We start from the raw sequence: 14,981 nt of genomic DNA on the forward strand, positions 1-14,981 counted from the left end.
GAAGTTCTCAATATGTTTTCTTTTTAAGATCTCTATGGTGAAAGATCCTTTCATTGATATTTCGCTTCCTATAATAGAAGAAAGGGTAAGGAGAAAAAGCTTAATGAGTCTTTTGTGAGGGGAATTTATCATTTATGCATTCCAACATTTATTCAAATATTTACGCATCATTTTTTACATATTAAATAGAACTTCTACAGTGTACTTGATACTGGGATTTGTATATATATGCATAAAGTATAGTTTTTATTCTTAAGGAATTTAAATCCTTATGCTTTATATTTTGTGAGCTAATGTTAAGGAATTTATATTTCAAATAAATTCAAAATTGTAAAAAGTAGATAATATCCAGAATTTATTTGCTGAAGTTTTGTGTTATGTACGTGCATCTATATAGGTCTCAAAGCCTGTACTTCTGGGAAAGATGAGTAAATATAGAAGTTCACAGGAGACAGATAATGGTCAGTACAATGGCACTGTTGCTATAGAAAATACTCATCAACCTAGAGCCATCCAGAAGCATTTTTCATCTAAAAATAAGGTAAGACTATGTACATTTATATCTATTTTTATAAACTTTAAAAATTCAAAAATAGAGAACAATATATACAAAAATAGAGAAAATAGTAATAATAAATTCCCATATACCTCTTTCTATACTTTATAATAATCAATTAATGGCTAATCATGTTTTATCTGTATCTATCCCACATTCTCTTCATTTCCATCCCAGATTACTTTGAAATAAATCCTAAATATGTCATTTACTTCAGTTTATCTAAAAAACTAAATACTCTGTTTTTAAATTATTTTTAATTATTTTCCACTGGGCCTACCATATTTGAATGTATTTGGGTTTTTTGGGTTACATGTTATCTTTGGTGTTTCCTATGACATTGTATGTACTTTGTGAACATGGCTTTTCAATAATTACATTATATTTTGTCATATGACTCTGAAATTACTTATAGGACAATTCTAAACTAGGAAATCTGTTATTTCAATTGTATTCTCAAAACCCAGCCTTGTACATATGTCTTCTTCCATAGCTCTGGTTTCAAAATTGTAAGGACAGGATACTTTTTGTCTAAAAGGCAACCCTCTACAAAGATTTTGGGTCAGTTTTGTCAACACTTGTGTTTTTATAGAATAGTCTTTTTAAAAACATAACCATGTTACCATGAACATGGCACTAATATTAATGTTATTGCATCCTTTGTTCTCCTTTATTTCTATTCTAAGGCAGTTAGATCTAGAGGCCTAATTAGGTTCAAGTTTAGTAATTTAATTTTTGGTCAGAAAATTTTAAGTGGTGCGTATACTTCTGTTTAGGAGGTGAACGTAACGTTTGATGTCTTTCTTTCTGTGTTATGGCCAGTCATCGATGACCACTGTCTAGACCCATTATTTCACTGGGGACATCACCTGATTATTGTTTATCCCATGTAAATTTGAAGAAATATCTGAATTTTTCCTTCATTAAAAAAATATTTTTTGCATGATTTGGTGTGTATTAACAGTTGAAAAGCCTCCCTCACTGCCCTATTCCAGAGTCCCATTCCCTTCTCTGCAGATAGGTAGCCACCATTGTTGTTTCTTGTGTAAAGGTTTACTTTTAAACTAGAACTATTTGTTAGCATATCTTCTATTGACTGTAGATTTTTACAGTTTAGGAAGTAGATGTCAGAGGTACTAGTAATAATATTGATATCATGTTTAATTAAGGCTTATTGGCATTTATTTTTAGTAAGGTCACAAGATTCTTTTCTCTGAAAACACTGTCAACTTACAGAATCAACTAATTCATGGCAGAAAAAGTGTAAAAAAATTGTCATCTGGAGAAGATAAAACTGTTGTCATATACCGGAAAAATGAAGACCCTGAAATGAATGGGGATTCTTCAGTGTTTGTGAGCATCAGGAGTGCTGAAACAACTCTGACTGAAAGCCCTACTGATGGCAGCGAGAAAGAAGCCAGTCACTCGGAAAGTAGCGCCGATGCCGACAGCGAGGCTTCAGAATCTGAAAGTGCTTCTAATAACTCTGTGTTACTGCGATGCAGTAATGGATGCTGTGTACACACCAACGGACACCTCCCCCATCCATCAGCAAGTCAACTGCACATCAAGAAGAATGACAGTGGTGATGAGGGAGTGGCTGAAGCTATTTCTGAACTTCATTTGAGCAATGCTGAAATGGGAGATAGAAATTTTGACAGAGAAAACCAGCCATTAAGTGTTCCAAATAATTTCTGTTTTTCAGAGGAGAAGCATATGGTGTCTCACAGCCCCCAAAATGCTTTTCAGACCCTTTCTCAGAGCTATGTAACTACATCTAAAGAATGCTCAATTCAGTCCTGTCTCTACCAGTTTACATCTATGGAATTACTGATGGGGAATAACAAGCTTCTCTGTGAGAATTGTACTGAAAAGAAACAGAAGTACCAAAAGGAAACCAGTTCTGCAGGTAAATATTTAGCTTACATTTATTTGTATTGATGAATTATCAGATAGACTGACTAGTAGGTTACAGAGGAATCAGAGAACTCTGTCTCCATACTTGAGCTGTTTGGAGGCAGGGGTTGTCTTATTCATATTGTACCTCAGTGCTGAAGATACTGAGCAGAGTAAATTTTCAATAGATTTTTGTTGAAATGAATTGAAGAACAGGACATATCCATCTCTGCCTTGAAAATATAAATCCACATAATTTTATTTCAGGGGGCACTCTGAAATCTTTCTAGGAGAATTTTCTAAAACTTAAAATTGTATCACTGGCAAGATTAATGAGATTAATGTGCTCCACAAATTCTGTCAATCCACTATAAAATCGTAGCATAAGATATGTTAGCTGATTTTAAATTGTATGTTATAAAGCTAGAAATATAATAACTATGTCTAGTTGACCAAAGTAGAATAAAGGGACTGGTCAAGGAAATCTCAGTGTAGTCTAACCTTGAATAAATGGAGAGAATGTTCTATTTTTAATGACTTGTTGTTTCAAAGTGTAGCCTTTATTATTACTCAGGACTGTGAAGCCAACAGATCAGGACCGGACTGCCACTGAAAAGATACATTTGGACTTAAGAATTCCCAAGAAGAGGGAGCATGCTAACCCATGTCAAGCAGGCCTACAAGGGGAGGCACCAAGGGTGGTCAGGAGACAGAGGGATCGAGGGGGAAACTTGGGGCAAGAGTCTTTATTGTGGCTGCTGCAGAAATGAAAGAACAAGGCAGAGTGAGAAGAGTTAGGGTTGATTTTTTTTTTTAAATAATTAAAGTGGGTTCTGGGGGTCAAGGAGTGTCTCTAGTTGCCTGGTGTCTGGCCGCAGTATAAATAAGGAGGTAGAATGGTGGCATAGGGGCCTAGAATATATAAACTCTAAGAGTATAATATTACCAGGATATAAGCGTATGAAGGTGGTGGTTAGGGTATTGGCTTTAGGTTTGTTGAAAGATGCATTTGAGTTGTTTAGTATCTCTAGGAAGTTTTAGCTTTGGGAGAGCCCATCCCCACAGCACCAACAAGGCTCCAGATACCAAAGTATCAGAATAAAGACATACTTAATGCACTAGTAATTAAAGAAATGTCTAGATGGAAGAAAGGAGAAAGATCGACTTATATTCATCCAAATTATATATGCAGTTGGCCATGTTCAAATTCAGTTACAAGTCCTAACAATCTCTTACTGTAATGTTTCTTGGTCCCATTGGTGTTTGATCTCCTTTCACTGTAATGACTAATGACCATTTTTCTCAACTACAGGTATGTTTATGGTGGTCTTTGGCTGGAGAACATTGACATAAGTCAATAGTGGTTCATCTGCTTTCTACTTCCAAAATTTTGTTGCAAGTGTCACCTCCTCCTATTCTTTAAATTTATAAGTATGTGCCTTAAAAAAAAAAATCCCTTTCATTTTAGTGGAGTTTTTGGAATGGAATAGAGGTACCCAGTAGCCAAAAGTCTACTTAACCTTTTTATAATTTTCTAAGATGTGGTCTGACGCTTCTATATTAATGTTTATTGTATTATATTGTGGAAAATGTGTAAAATGGAATTTTATAAATAAATGTATTTTATGCAGAAAGAAAAGCAGAAGGGGTTTATACTAATGCGAGGAAGCAGTTGCTCATTTCTGCTGTTCCAGCTATCCTAATTCTCCATCTAAAAAGATTCCATCAGGTAAAAATCCCTTTAGTAGCAGTTTGGTCATTTCCATCAATTGTTTTGTGGAAACCTGTCTTATAATGTCACCGATTAGAGAGTAACTTATTGAATTTAAAGACTGTGATACGGAATTTTCTGCTTTTTTGGCCATAGTTTACAAAAACTTTTGTAATTAAAATTCTTTAATTCAGTGTATTGAAGATTTAGATGGTAGAAACCAAAATATGTGTATGTGTGTTAATGAAATATATGATTTATTAAGAACACTTAGAAGAGGGAAGTAGCAAAGCACATATAAGCTTTCTGCGCTCTCATGACCCTACTGAGGAGTGTGCAGGCTGGACATTGTGGGCTACAACTAAATGCACAAAGGACTATAAATAGCTCCTCCCCCCCTCCTTAGTGGGAGAGTCACAATTTTTTTTTAATGTGTTAGGTTTTTCTCCACTTATTTGTAGCTTTAATCCAATGTCTTGTCTCAGTGGAATTTCTTTTTTTTTTTGCATCTGATAAAACATTTTTGAAAATGCTAGAAGGAATGAATTCTGATATGTTTTAAAATAAAACTATAATAACTAAAACAGTATGGTCTGAATTGTCAGTAAGTAAAATCAAGAAGAGGATTGTCAATAAATAAAAAAATAAGTAAAGTTTAAAACTATTGTTATGGTAAAGAATCATCTCAAATCATTTGGGAAAGGCACTGATTATTCTGTTTGAAGAAATGAAAATTTAGAACTTTCCTCTATGATAGGCTATTTTCAGATAAACTTTGTTTTTTTAAAGATTTATTTATGTGTACAAGAGCTGGGGTACAGGCCAGAGACACGGGAGGGTAAGAGAATTCACCAGAGACAGAGCAGGGAGCAGAACAGGCAGAAGGACGAAAGTACACTGCTGAGGGGAACAGTGGGAGAGACAGGAAAGGTGTCGTTTGGTTTAGCACCATTTGGTTTAGCTTCCTGGCCGGGAATTGAACTCATGCTGCAGTGGCTGCTGATACCTTCCTAATGCTGAGACTTAACCCCATGCGCCACCAGGGAGGTCCCTTTAGATAAACTTTTAAAATATGTATGAAACAAAATATCCCAGTACTAGCAAAAAATTCCAATAAACATTAACCTAACCTCTCTGTGGAAGTCTTTGTAAGTATAAAACTTATGATAGATAGAAATCTCAAGGTAAAAGATGGAGAGCTTTGATCATACATTAATCATATTTCATGTTATCCACAGATGGGAGGAAGAGATTTTTCTCCATCCCACTTCACAGAAAGTTTAGATTAAGTTTTTGATTTTTCTGTAGTCAGAGTTATTGAAACGCAGTGAACATGAAATGACTGTGAATAGCAGGAGCAGGTGCACCATGTCTTATTAATAACATCAGTATATCTGATGGAAGGTATATGTTTGCAGTGACTGAAACAGATAGGGTCATGCCAGATCTGAGAAGCTAATTTCTTGATGTGCCACAGTTATTTTATATTGGTCCTTGCATCCCTATCTAGGAACAACTTACATAAAGAATTTATGCCTATGAGGGGAATTTTTCACCGGTATCTCATTTCTCTCTTGTTCTCAAGATGAAATGTAATGTCAGCAAAGCTGTATTCTCATTCCTAGGGATTGGGAATGGTGGAGAGCAGTCTCTAAGCAATATCTATGCTTCTAGATTTTTAGTGCCCCTGAAAGCCTGTTTCATTGTAATAACCTTAAAGCTGTATATCAGAAATATTCACAACACTGAAAGGCAAGTCTCAAACAGAACACAGATCTTTGTTATAAAATGGTGAATGATTAATATTGTAAATATGTAAAGAACTCTTAAAGATCAACAAGAAGAATACCAAGACTCCCAACAATAGAGTGGGTCTAGAACATAAATTGACAATTCATAAAAGAAGTAAAAAATGCAAAAAGTATGGAAAAAAATCCATCCTTTTCAGCAAAACAATGAAATTACTTTTTTAACCTATTCGAATGGGTAAAAGATCATGAAGGATCATTTCAATTTATATACAATTTACTATTTTGATAGTTGTTTTGAGGATTTTTCTTCTTTTTTAATGAATAAATATCACTGAATTTTAGAACTGAAAAGGACCTATTCTATTCATTTATACTTATTTTCTGCCTTGACCTCGATGGGGCTGCCTAGAGTCAAGTTAGCTGTTAACCAGTTATTAGTCAGACATAAAACACCAGGCTACTGACTCTAGTTGAATATATTTTCATAATAGTGTATATGTCAGTACCTTAACTTTCATCACATTGAATTTATTTTTCCCTAAGTGTTGAAAGGCCACAGTAAAAGTAATTATTCTCATATTTGTGTAAAAATGCATGTTTAGATGAATACTCTTTTATAATAACAATTCATGAAACCAAATGAAACACTTGATTATCAATTTGTTTATTATTCATTAGTCACATTTTTATAACTATGAAAAAAACTTTCAGGATTCCTTTTTTTACTTTAATAAACACAATGATTTAGATGTAAATTTGTTACTTTAATTTTTTTTTTTTTTTTTTTTAGGCTGGCTTGAGTCTTCGCAAAGTTAACAGACATGTAGATTTTCCACTTTTGCTTGATTTAGCACCCTTCTGTTCTGCTACTTGTAAGGTAGGTTATTAAAATATTTAATTAGTTTACAAATAATATGCTTAAAATATTCTATGTATTGTTTATTAGACCATGGTTTTCTTTTCTAAAATAAGCTTTTCCTCTGAAAGGGAATTGTATAGTTAGTGAAATTAAATCACTAACGTGAGAGACACATTCCACACACTTGGTCACTTGGGAGACAGAATAAGGGAAAGTTGTAGAGGTGGGTAAAGCATGAGGCATGGTGGTCATGAAGGTCAAAGCTGCCTGTAAATGCTACTGGAAGCACATGGCTGCTGGCAGAAGCAGGCAGAATTTGGGCCTCTCCTGTTTCTTGCGACTGATGTGCTTCATTGACAGTAGTTTTAGCATTTGTAGAGTTCTTTAATCTTTTGTAAATCAATATACTAGTGCGTCATGTGCAGTACTGAGAATAGTGTGCTTACCAAAATTACTAATACTTTATTAGGTATAAAGAGCAGTCTGGTGTATAATTACTAATATGTAAGAGCTATGTAGGTGAATTGATGATTTTGTCTTTGAGAGAATTGAACAGTTAATGGGGTAACAGTACAATGAAGCCCTAGCACCCATCACCTAGCCCTCGTACCTATAGATACATTGCCAGTCCTGCCCAGGCCACACCCTTATTCTCTTCTTCCTCTTGCATTAGTTTGAAACAGATTTATAAGCTATCATTTAATTCTTAAATATTTCACGATCTGTCTCAAAAAGATGATCACATCACCCTTTTTATTTTATACTTTATTTTCTTGATTTAAGATTTATTGAGAATTCATATGATGTTCTGAGCACACTGCTAACTAGAATTTAGGAAAAGAAAAGAAAAACAATAACGACTGCTCTCTAAGAGAACAGGTTGGCTCTAATTACATTTTTGCTGTTACTGGAGAAATGTGTATAAATGAAAAATATATATTTACATCTCAAAGATGAGTAGATACTAGAACTTCCCTCTTTTTAAAACATAACTAACAATAATTCTTATCATCTAGTATATATACAAATTGTCTCATAAATAAAAATTTTAAATGGATTAGTATCCAAATAAGGGCTACACATTATGATTGGATAATATCTTTTAGCTTCTTTTACTACAGCTTCCCTGCTCCCATCTCCCCTTTTCTCCCTCCACTTGCAATTTATTTGTTGAAGTAATTGGGGCATCTTTCTGGTAGCTGCCCACAGTTTAGATTTTGATTATTGTTCTCAGTCCTTTATTTTCCTGCAACTAGGTAGTTGGATTTAGAAGGCTTGAACAGATTCAGGTTTGATATTCCTTTTTGGGTAAGGCTGTTTCATAAGAAGACTTACATTCTTTCATAGGTTGGCACATAATGCCAGTTATCTTTTTATGGTATTAGCAACCATATAATATGCAATCCATAAGCTCATTAAGAATTACATAAAGGCCATATTCTAATTCATTCTTCATTTTAGCTAGCTAGAATACTATATATAGGTAAATTCTTTTCATCCATTTAGTTATATGTTCCTATAAAAAAGTCAGGATAAATGTTCACTTCTTTTCTGTCCCCCCCTTTATAAACCAGTTTTCAAAGCAATGAATTAGTTTACTAGTGTCCTCAAACTGTGATTACTTAATTTATCATTATGCAATCATGGATTTAAGCATTATTAGATGCTTCAATTTATTACACCTTTTTATTCATGGTCTGATATTTTAGTCTAATGGGGCTACTGTTTGACCCATTTCATACTGAAAGCCACTTCCATTTGGCTGCTGGGTTCTTTCAACATGACTTTATTGGTTCCTCTTTGAATAATTATGCCACCAACCAGATATTCATTTGTTTAACATTTTATTTTCACTTTTTGTTTATTAATTACATAAAATATTACACATTTCCTAAGTAAAATGTTTTGTACATTTTACTTACAAAATGTAAGTAAAACAAGGTAAATTCGAAGAACTGTAGCTTTTCTTCATGTCCTTTCCACCTGTTTCTACCCTTCCCTTATAGGTAACCATTTGAGGTATTATAGTTTATTAAATTATAAGCAAATAGGTGTCTATGCATCTCCCTTTGTAAATAGTTTACAATATGTATCCTTTTTTCTACCTTATTCTTAACATTATAATCTGGAGATTATTCTATAACTAGTTTTTAGAAATAGTTTGCACTCCATTATTCAAACAACATGATGCTTTGTTGCATGGATACATCATAGTTTATTCAACAAGTCCCCAGTTCATGGACATTTGAGTCTATTCCAGTTTTTTGGTATTACAATAATACTGATTGATAGTCTGGTGCATGTCTTTTTACGTTTTGGGTATGTATCTGTGAGACAGATTCTTAGAAATACAATTGGTGAATCCAAGAGAAATACATAGCCAGATAATATGAAATATCAGTGAAGTGTGAATACTCTTTTCCCCATATCCCAACCAACAGTGAATATTGTCAGTTTTGCAAAAAAATTCTGCTGGTCTAATATGTGTGGATAAGCATCTCAGTGTAGTTTTAATATACATTTCTCTCTTTAAAGCAGGACATACATCTGACTTCATTCTCCTATTTCAGTAAATATTACTAATTTGGTTTTCTCTTTTGTCTAAAAGAATGTGAGCGTGGGAGATAAAGTTCTCTATGGTCTCTATGGCATAGTGGAACATAGTGGCTCCATGAGAGGAGGTCACTATACTGCTTATGTGAAAGTGAGAACACCCTCCAGGAAATTACTGGAACATATCACAGGAAAGAAAAGTGTACCTGGTATGCCATCCTAACTTAACTTTGTTTTTAACAAATGAATTTATTCTTTTTCTGGAAGAGGTATATTATTTCATGGATATGTTAAGTGGATTCACTTTGCTAATGTTAAGTGAGAATCATCTTTAAGAGTACTTAGGGGCCTCCCTGGTGGCGCAGTCGGTTGAGCGCCGCACTGTGAAGCTGTCCACAGCCTCTATAGCGCAGGTTTGATCCAGTCTAGCCGATGAGAATCCCACATGATGCGGCAGACCTCTCCTGTCTCAACCGCTGCTCCCCTCAGCAGTGTATTTCGTCAATCTGCCTGTTCTGTTCCCCACACTGTCTCTGGTGAATCCTCTCACCCTCCCTCGCATCTGGCCTGTACCCGGGTTCTTGTATAAATAAATACATCTTAAAAAAAAAAAAAAGAGTACTTAGGTGATCTTGGAGAATCCTCAATATCATAAGACTGTAAGTAACCATCTGGGTGGTGTGAAGTCACACACAGTATTCCAAGGTGATAAGTCACTGTGGATTGCAATGGAGTAACCTTTTCTTTAACAATGTCAGAAGTTTCCAATGACATCCAGGTCCTCAACAGAATTAAAAATCTGTTGAGTTAAAATAGAGTTTGAAATAAAAATCTCTTGATTCTGCTTAAAGAGCAGTGAATTAGTAACTTAGTCACACTGTTCTTCTCCCCTTTAGTGAAAATGATTCTTTTCCCCGAGAAAAGGTATATTTACAAGACTATCTAATATTTCACTTGATATTAAAAGTAAAGTGATCCTGATTGTTACTCCTACAATATTAATGCTTTGAAAGAGTTCATTTGGAAGATTTTTAACCTAAAAAGAAATGGGACTTATGCAGTAAGATCTAGCATTAGCTAAATAGTTTGTGCTGAATGTGTTGTTGTTTACAATGTAGAGTAAGAACATAACATAATTCTTGTTAAAAATTATACTTCTTGTTTTGTTAGGTTTGAAGGAACCTGATGGTGATGCAGCTGACCAGTGGGTCCATGTTAGTGACACTTATGTGCAAGTGGTTCCAGAATCAAGAGCACTTAGTGCACAAGCATATCTGCTTTTTTATGAAAGAATATTATAACTATTATTTATGACTGATAATGATTACTTAGGTCACTTTTATTTAAATGCTGCAGTGATAACCATAATATACAATGTGCCTTTGTAATCTTTTCGGTAGGAATAGCATGTCTCTCAAATGCTCTTTAACATTTTTACCATTTTGGTGAATTCTTTTAATGTAAATTTAATTTATTCAGTGCTTTCAAATTTATATTCTTAAAATAAATGTAAAAACACATTAAAAAATACTTGTCATGGGAGAAAAAACAATCTACAGTAATCGAAGAAAATTCCTTTATAATGTGGCTTACTATTACAGGCAATGATGTAGACTAAATCCATTCCTTAAAACAGCAGTTTCCAAATGTGAGTGAGATGCCACCTTCATGATCTTACATATATGTATCTTCTGTGCCATTGTTAACTTGTATTTTTAACCCTATCTTTTAGTTTTACTTTTTTATCTTGGACTTGTTTTGAGCAACCATATTTGGTATTTTATGTGCTAGTTATATTTTTTCTAATAAACATTATAATATGTAACTATTAAAGAAAATTTGTTCATCCATACAGCACTCCACATATTATAAAAAATAAATAAATAAATAAAATGAAAAAAAAAAAAAAAAACAAAACCATATGAAACAAACAAAAAAAAATCATCTCAGGACTGACCATTGTTATATGTAAGCATACTACTGTGTGGGAAGCATTGCTGTAATACTAAGTACATGAAATGACATTTAATACATTTTAATGACCTTGTCATAATGATTCAATCATATAAAAGGGTATCACTGTAACTTCAGTAAGAAGGGGATGCAAATAACATACTGGTTATCATATTGCATTGAGATTTTGAGCACTAGAAAAATGTTGAAATATTTCACTAACATATTTATTTGCAGCCTATTATGGTGGATTGAGAATAGTTTATAAGTGATTAGCCAAGGTTAAGATATAATTGTAGATAACTGTAACATGCAGAATTGGTAAATAGAAGTTGTTAATCCACATGGATTAATAGGATACCTTTGAAATATATATTACCAAATTATATTTGTAAATAATAGAAAATTATAGTCTATTATACTTAACAGAGAAGTATATTTTCTCCACAGGTCAGTAAATATTAATCATGGTTTTGAGATCACTTTCTTTTTGTCTCCAACAGCATCATTAATGAATTCAAGTGGATTTGGCTTTTATTTTAATGGGACTTAAATGTTGGCATTTCTGATTTTCTAAGTAATTAAGTAATACAAAAAATATGATACCCCTCTCCCCAGAATACATATTAAGATGTCAAAACTTGGCATGAAAATATTATCACTTAGGTTTACAATTTAAAAAAGTTACAGCTACTTCAAAGTCACATTATTGAATCAAAACATATAACTACTTGGTTCAGGCAATAATACTATAGGCAAAGCCTGGATAAATACCTAGTCCCAATTCATTCTCCTTGTGGAAAGGAAGATAAGAATAGTGGCTGTAGATAATATATATATGGAAATATTTAATCAAGACTCTGACTTGTAACATACAAGTATAAATAACATTATTAGAGTTACTAGTGCTGTATTTTGTTATGTGGATGAATGGGCTTGGGGATAGTGTTAAAGATGGCATTGGTACACAAAGTGTAGCACTTTAAAATGTCATTGCACAAATTCTAATTTTAAAGCTGTTGAAATTTTAATAGTGTATTTTTTGTCATTTTAATAGTGAAATATTTGAGAAATATATCTTTGTAAGTTAGTCTGCAAACTCAGACTGTTGTCTGTTTTCACTGAAATCTATTCACATGGAAGATTTTAGTAACAGAGCAGTGAATTTTTTGAAAAATTTTTTCTTTAAATATGCCATCTTGGTGATGACAATTACCATACCCTCACCCCAAATATAAATATCAAGTAACTTCATTTTTCTTTTAGAAAAGAGACCATTAAAAGACATGCACTTCTCATTAGACCATCACATGCTTGTTAGACAGACAGATGAAAGAAAAGGAAAAAGAGGAAAGAAACAAAAGCCTTCTTTTCTATTCTCCTTCACTTATTCCTTAACCAAACAGATAGTGAGTGATGGTTGATGTCAAGAATGATGCAAAGTGCATGGTTCTTCTTTTCATTGATAGAATGCTGGGAAATTCACCAGTGCTACATTTATCAAGTAGAAGATCTTTAGCTTTATTCTGAGTGTCTATTAAGATTGATTTTTTCATTGAATGATACATTGTAGCTTCAGAACATTACCTCAGCACTCGAGTACTACCATTTTTTATACTTAACTTCACATTTATTCATTAAGTGTATATTTATTAAATACATGTTATGGGTCAGACATAATGCTGACACAGTTTTAACATGTTTTAAAGTGGAGAGACCTACGTAAGTTTTAGACATTAGGCTAAGTGTAACAGGCAAGTAAGATGCTTTTATTGTTTCCACAATGTAAAATGTGCTAATGCTGAAAAAAAAAAATTTTTTCTTTTTTTTAATGGCCTGGACTTTGTGAATGCTTCCCCAAGTCTTCTGGAAATAGATTTTGATACCTGAGAATTTTTTAAGGATAGTTTTATAATAAAGAAAGCATGTTAAGATACACATGGGTCTACATATTAATTTTATTTTTATTTTATTTTAGTATTTCTAAAGCACATTTATGGAGGTACTAAATTGTGAAGCTCCTGTAATAGCAATAGTTTTCAGATGACCCCAGGAAACAGTGCAAAATAAGTGAGAATGTTTACAGATCAACACAACTACCATGGTGTTTGGCCAAGTGAATTTAAGAAGTAAAAGAGGTTTCACAAACTTTATTTAGAAACTGGTTTACAGGGTATGTCCAATCCCAGCTTCCCCTAGTTTTTCCATATTTAAAATAAAACTTTATGAATATTTTTGACATGACCAAACATATGGCTATATTTAAGATTTTGTCATTTAATGTTTTTAAAACTGGTGTGAAGACTACCTTTTTGGGTAGCCATGGAGAGTTGTAGTTGGTGTCAGTTCAAGGAGTTGATACCTGGTTTCTTATTTTAAATGTGCCACCAGAGCTATTTGACTATAATATATTTAATAGCTCTTAGCTTGCATGTGTGATGATTTTAGTCAGTGACTTTATACAACAGCTGAATGAAATTTCCTGAAGATTAAGTTGTGAAATGTAGCACCTAATTTTTGTAGTATAAAATGACATCTGCCTACCTTTCTTAAATTCATATTAATAATTGTATGCATGTTACCTGATCAAATAAGCCTAAACCAAATGTGTATATGCAATAAAACTGAGCCTTTATATATTATGTAGTGCATTGAGAAAGACTATTTTTAGATATTTAAAATGTTTTGGTTCATGTAGAAATCACCAATTCAAATCTGTTTAAAAGACAGATGACTATATTTTAAATTTTGAATAACATTAGTTATACTATTCTTACTGTTTTTTTCTTTTTTGCAGTGTTTTTAGAAAGTGGCTATGTAACTTATTGAGTATACTTTGATGTTACTATATAAACATGCATAATAAATATTCTTACTTTGTTTCAAAATTATTTGATCCTGGAGTTTTTGCAATGCACATTATTGACAGAATATTTTATCAATTGTTTCTTGTTTTCTTGGCTGTATTTAAAATACCCTATTTTAAAAATTCATTTCAGAACAAAATATTTTATTATGGGTCACTTCTACCAAGGGTGTCTTTACCCTTTCAGATGTTTCTCAACATGTTTGCATTATTTAGGCAGGAAAAGTCATTAGGAAATACACTGCCTATCTGGGTTTTTAAGAAATATATATTTAATCTTTTTTGGGTCATGAAGCACTTTGAGAGGATAATGAAAGCTATAGATCACATTTTATATTGAGCAGCAATTTAATATTTATTGAATACCTACTCCATGGTAGGCAATGGGAATACAGCACTGAACATAGAAACAGAAATCTCTCTAAGAAGTGAAGAAATATTCTAGGAAGTGAAGAATAAGAAAAAATATATATATCAAATGATAAATGATATGGGGAGAAAATTAAGCAACATTACCCACAGAGCCATATGGGAATTAAGGTCCAGGGGATGAAGGATGTTCTAGGAATAAAAGGTGTAATATTAGCCCTGGTAGTCCCAAATGGAAGCAATGAGTGTTGGGGGGAAGAGGAAGGTGTTAATTCTGGGGCACTCTCTTCACCTCTGCCAATGACAATATAGAGACTAGGAAGGGAAATCTCAGAGAAAATAATGTCCTTAGTTTTTTATGTAATTTTGGATATTCTTGGGCACCCTGCAGGCATTTTCATGTTGCACTCAAGCAGAAATATCCAAAATGTTTATATATCCATATGTATTAGGACAGACAGGATTAC

General features: G+C 33.0%; 1 protein-coding gene across 6 annotated transcripts in view; it reads left to right on the forward strand.

Annotated features, from left to right (window-relative positions):
* The window catches only part of USP45 (ubiquitin specific peptidase 45), a gene marked incomplete at its 5' end in the record, with an annotated part of 50,987 nt that extends 40,280 nt beyond the window's left edge, over nt 1-10,707 (forward strand). For 5 of the 6 annotated variants that reach the window (XM_084227789.1, XM_084227792.1, XM_084227790.1 and 2 more), the window contains 7 exons: nt 29-85; nt 398-541; nt 1,793-2,465; nt 4,084-4,181; nt 6,705-6,791; nt 9,382-9,535; nt 10,497-10,707. In XM_084227789.1, the coding sequence (XP_084083915.1) occupies nt 29-85; nt 398-541; nt 1,793-2,465; nt 4,084-4,181; nt 6,705-6,791; nt 9,382-9,535; nt 10,497-10,627 (1,344 nt within the window). In that variant the 3' untranslated portion in view covers nt 10,628-10,707. The remainder of the gene's footprint in view (nt 1-28; nt 86-397; nt 542-1,792; nt 2,466-4,083; nt 4,182-6,704; nt 6,792-9,381; nt 9,536-10,496) is intronic. The other variant, XM_084227791.1, reaches the window with a different exon arrangement.
* Between the last annotated feature and the right edge of the window lie 4,274 nt (nt 10,708-14,981).

This window comes from Talpa europaea (assembly GCF_964194135.1).
Source record: "Talpa europaea genome assembly, chromosome: 2".
Lineage (NCBI taxonomy): Eukaryota > Metazoa > Chordata > Mammalia > Eulipotyphla > Talpidae > Talpa > Talpa europaea.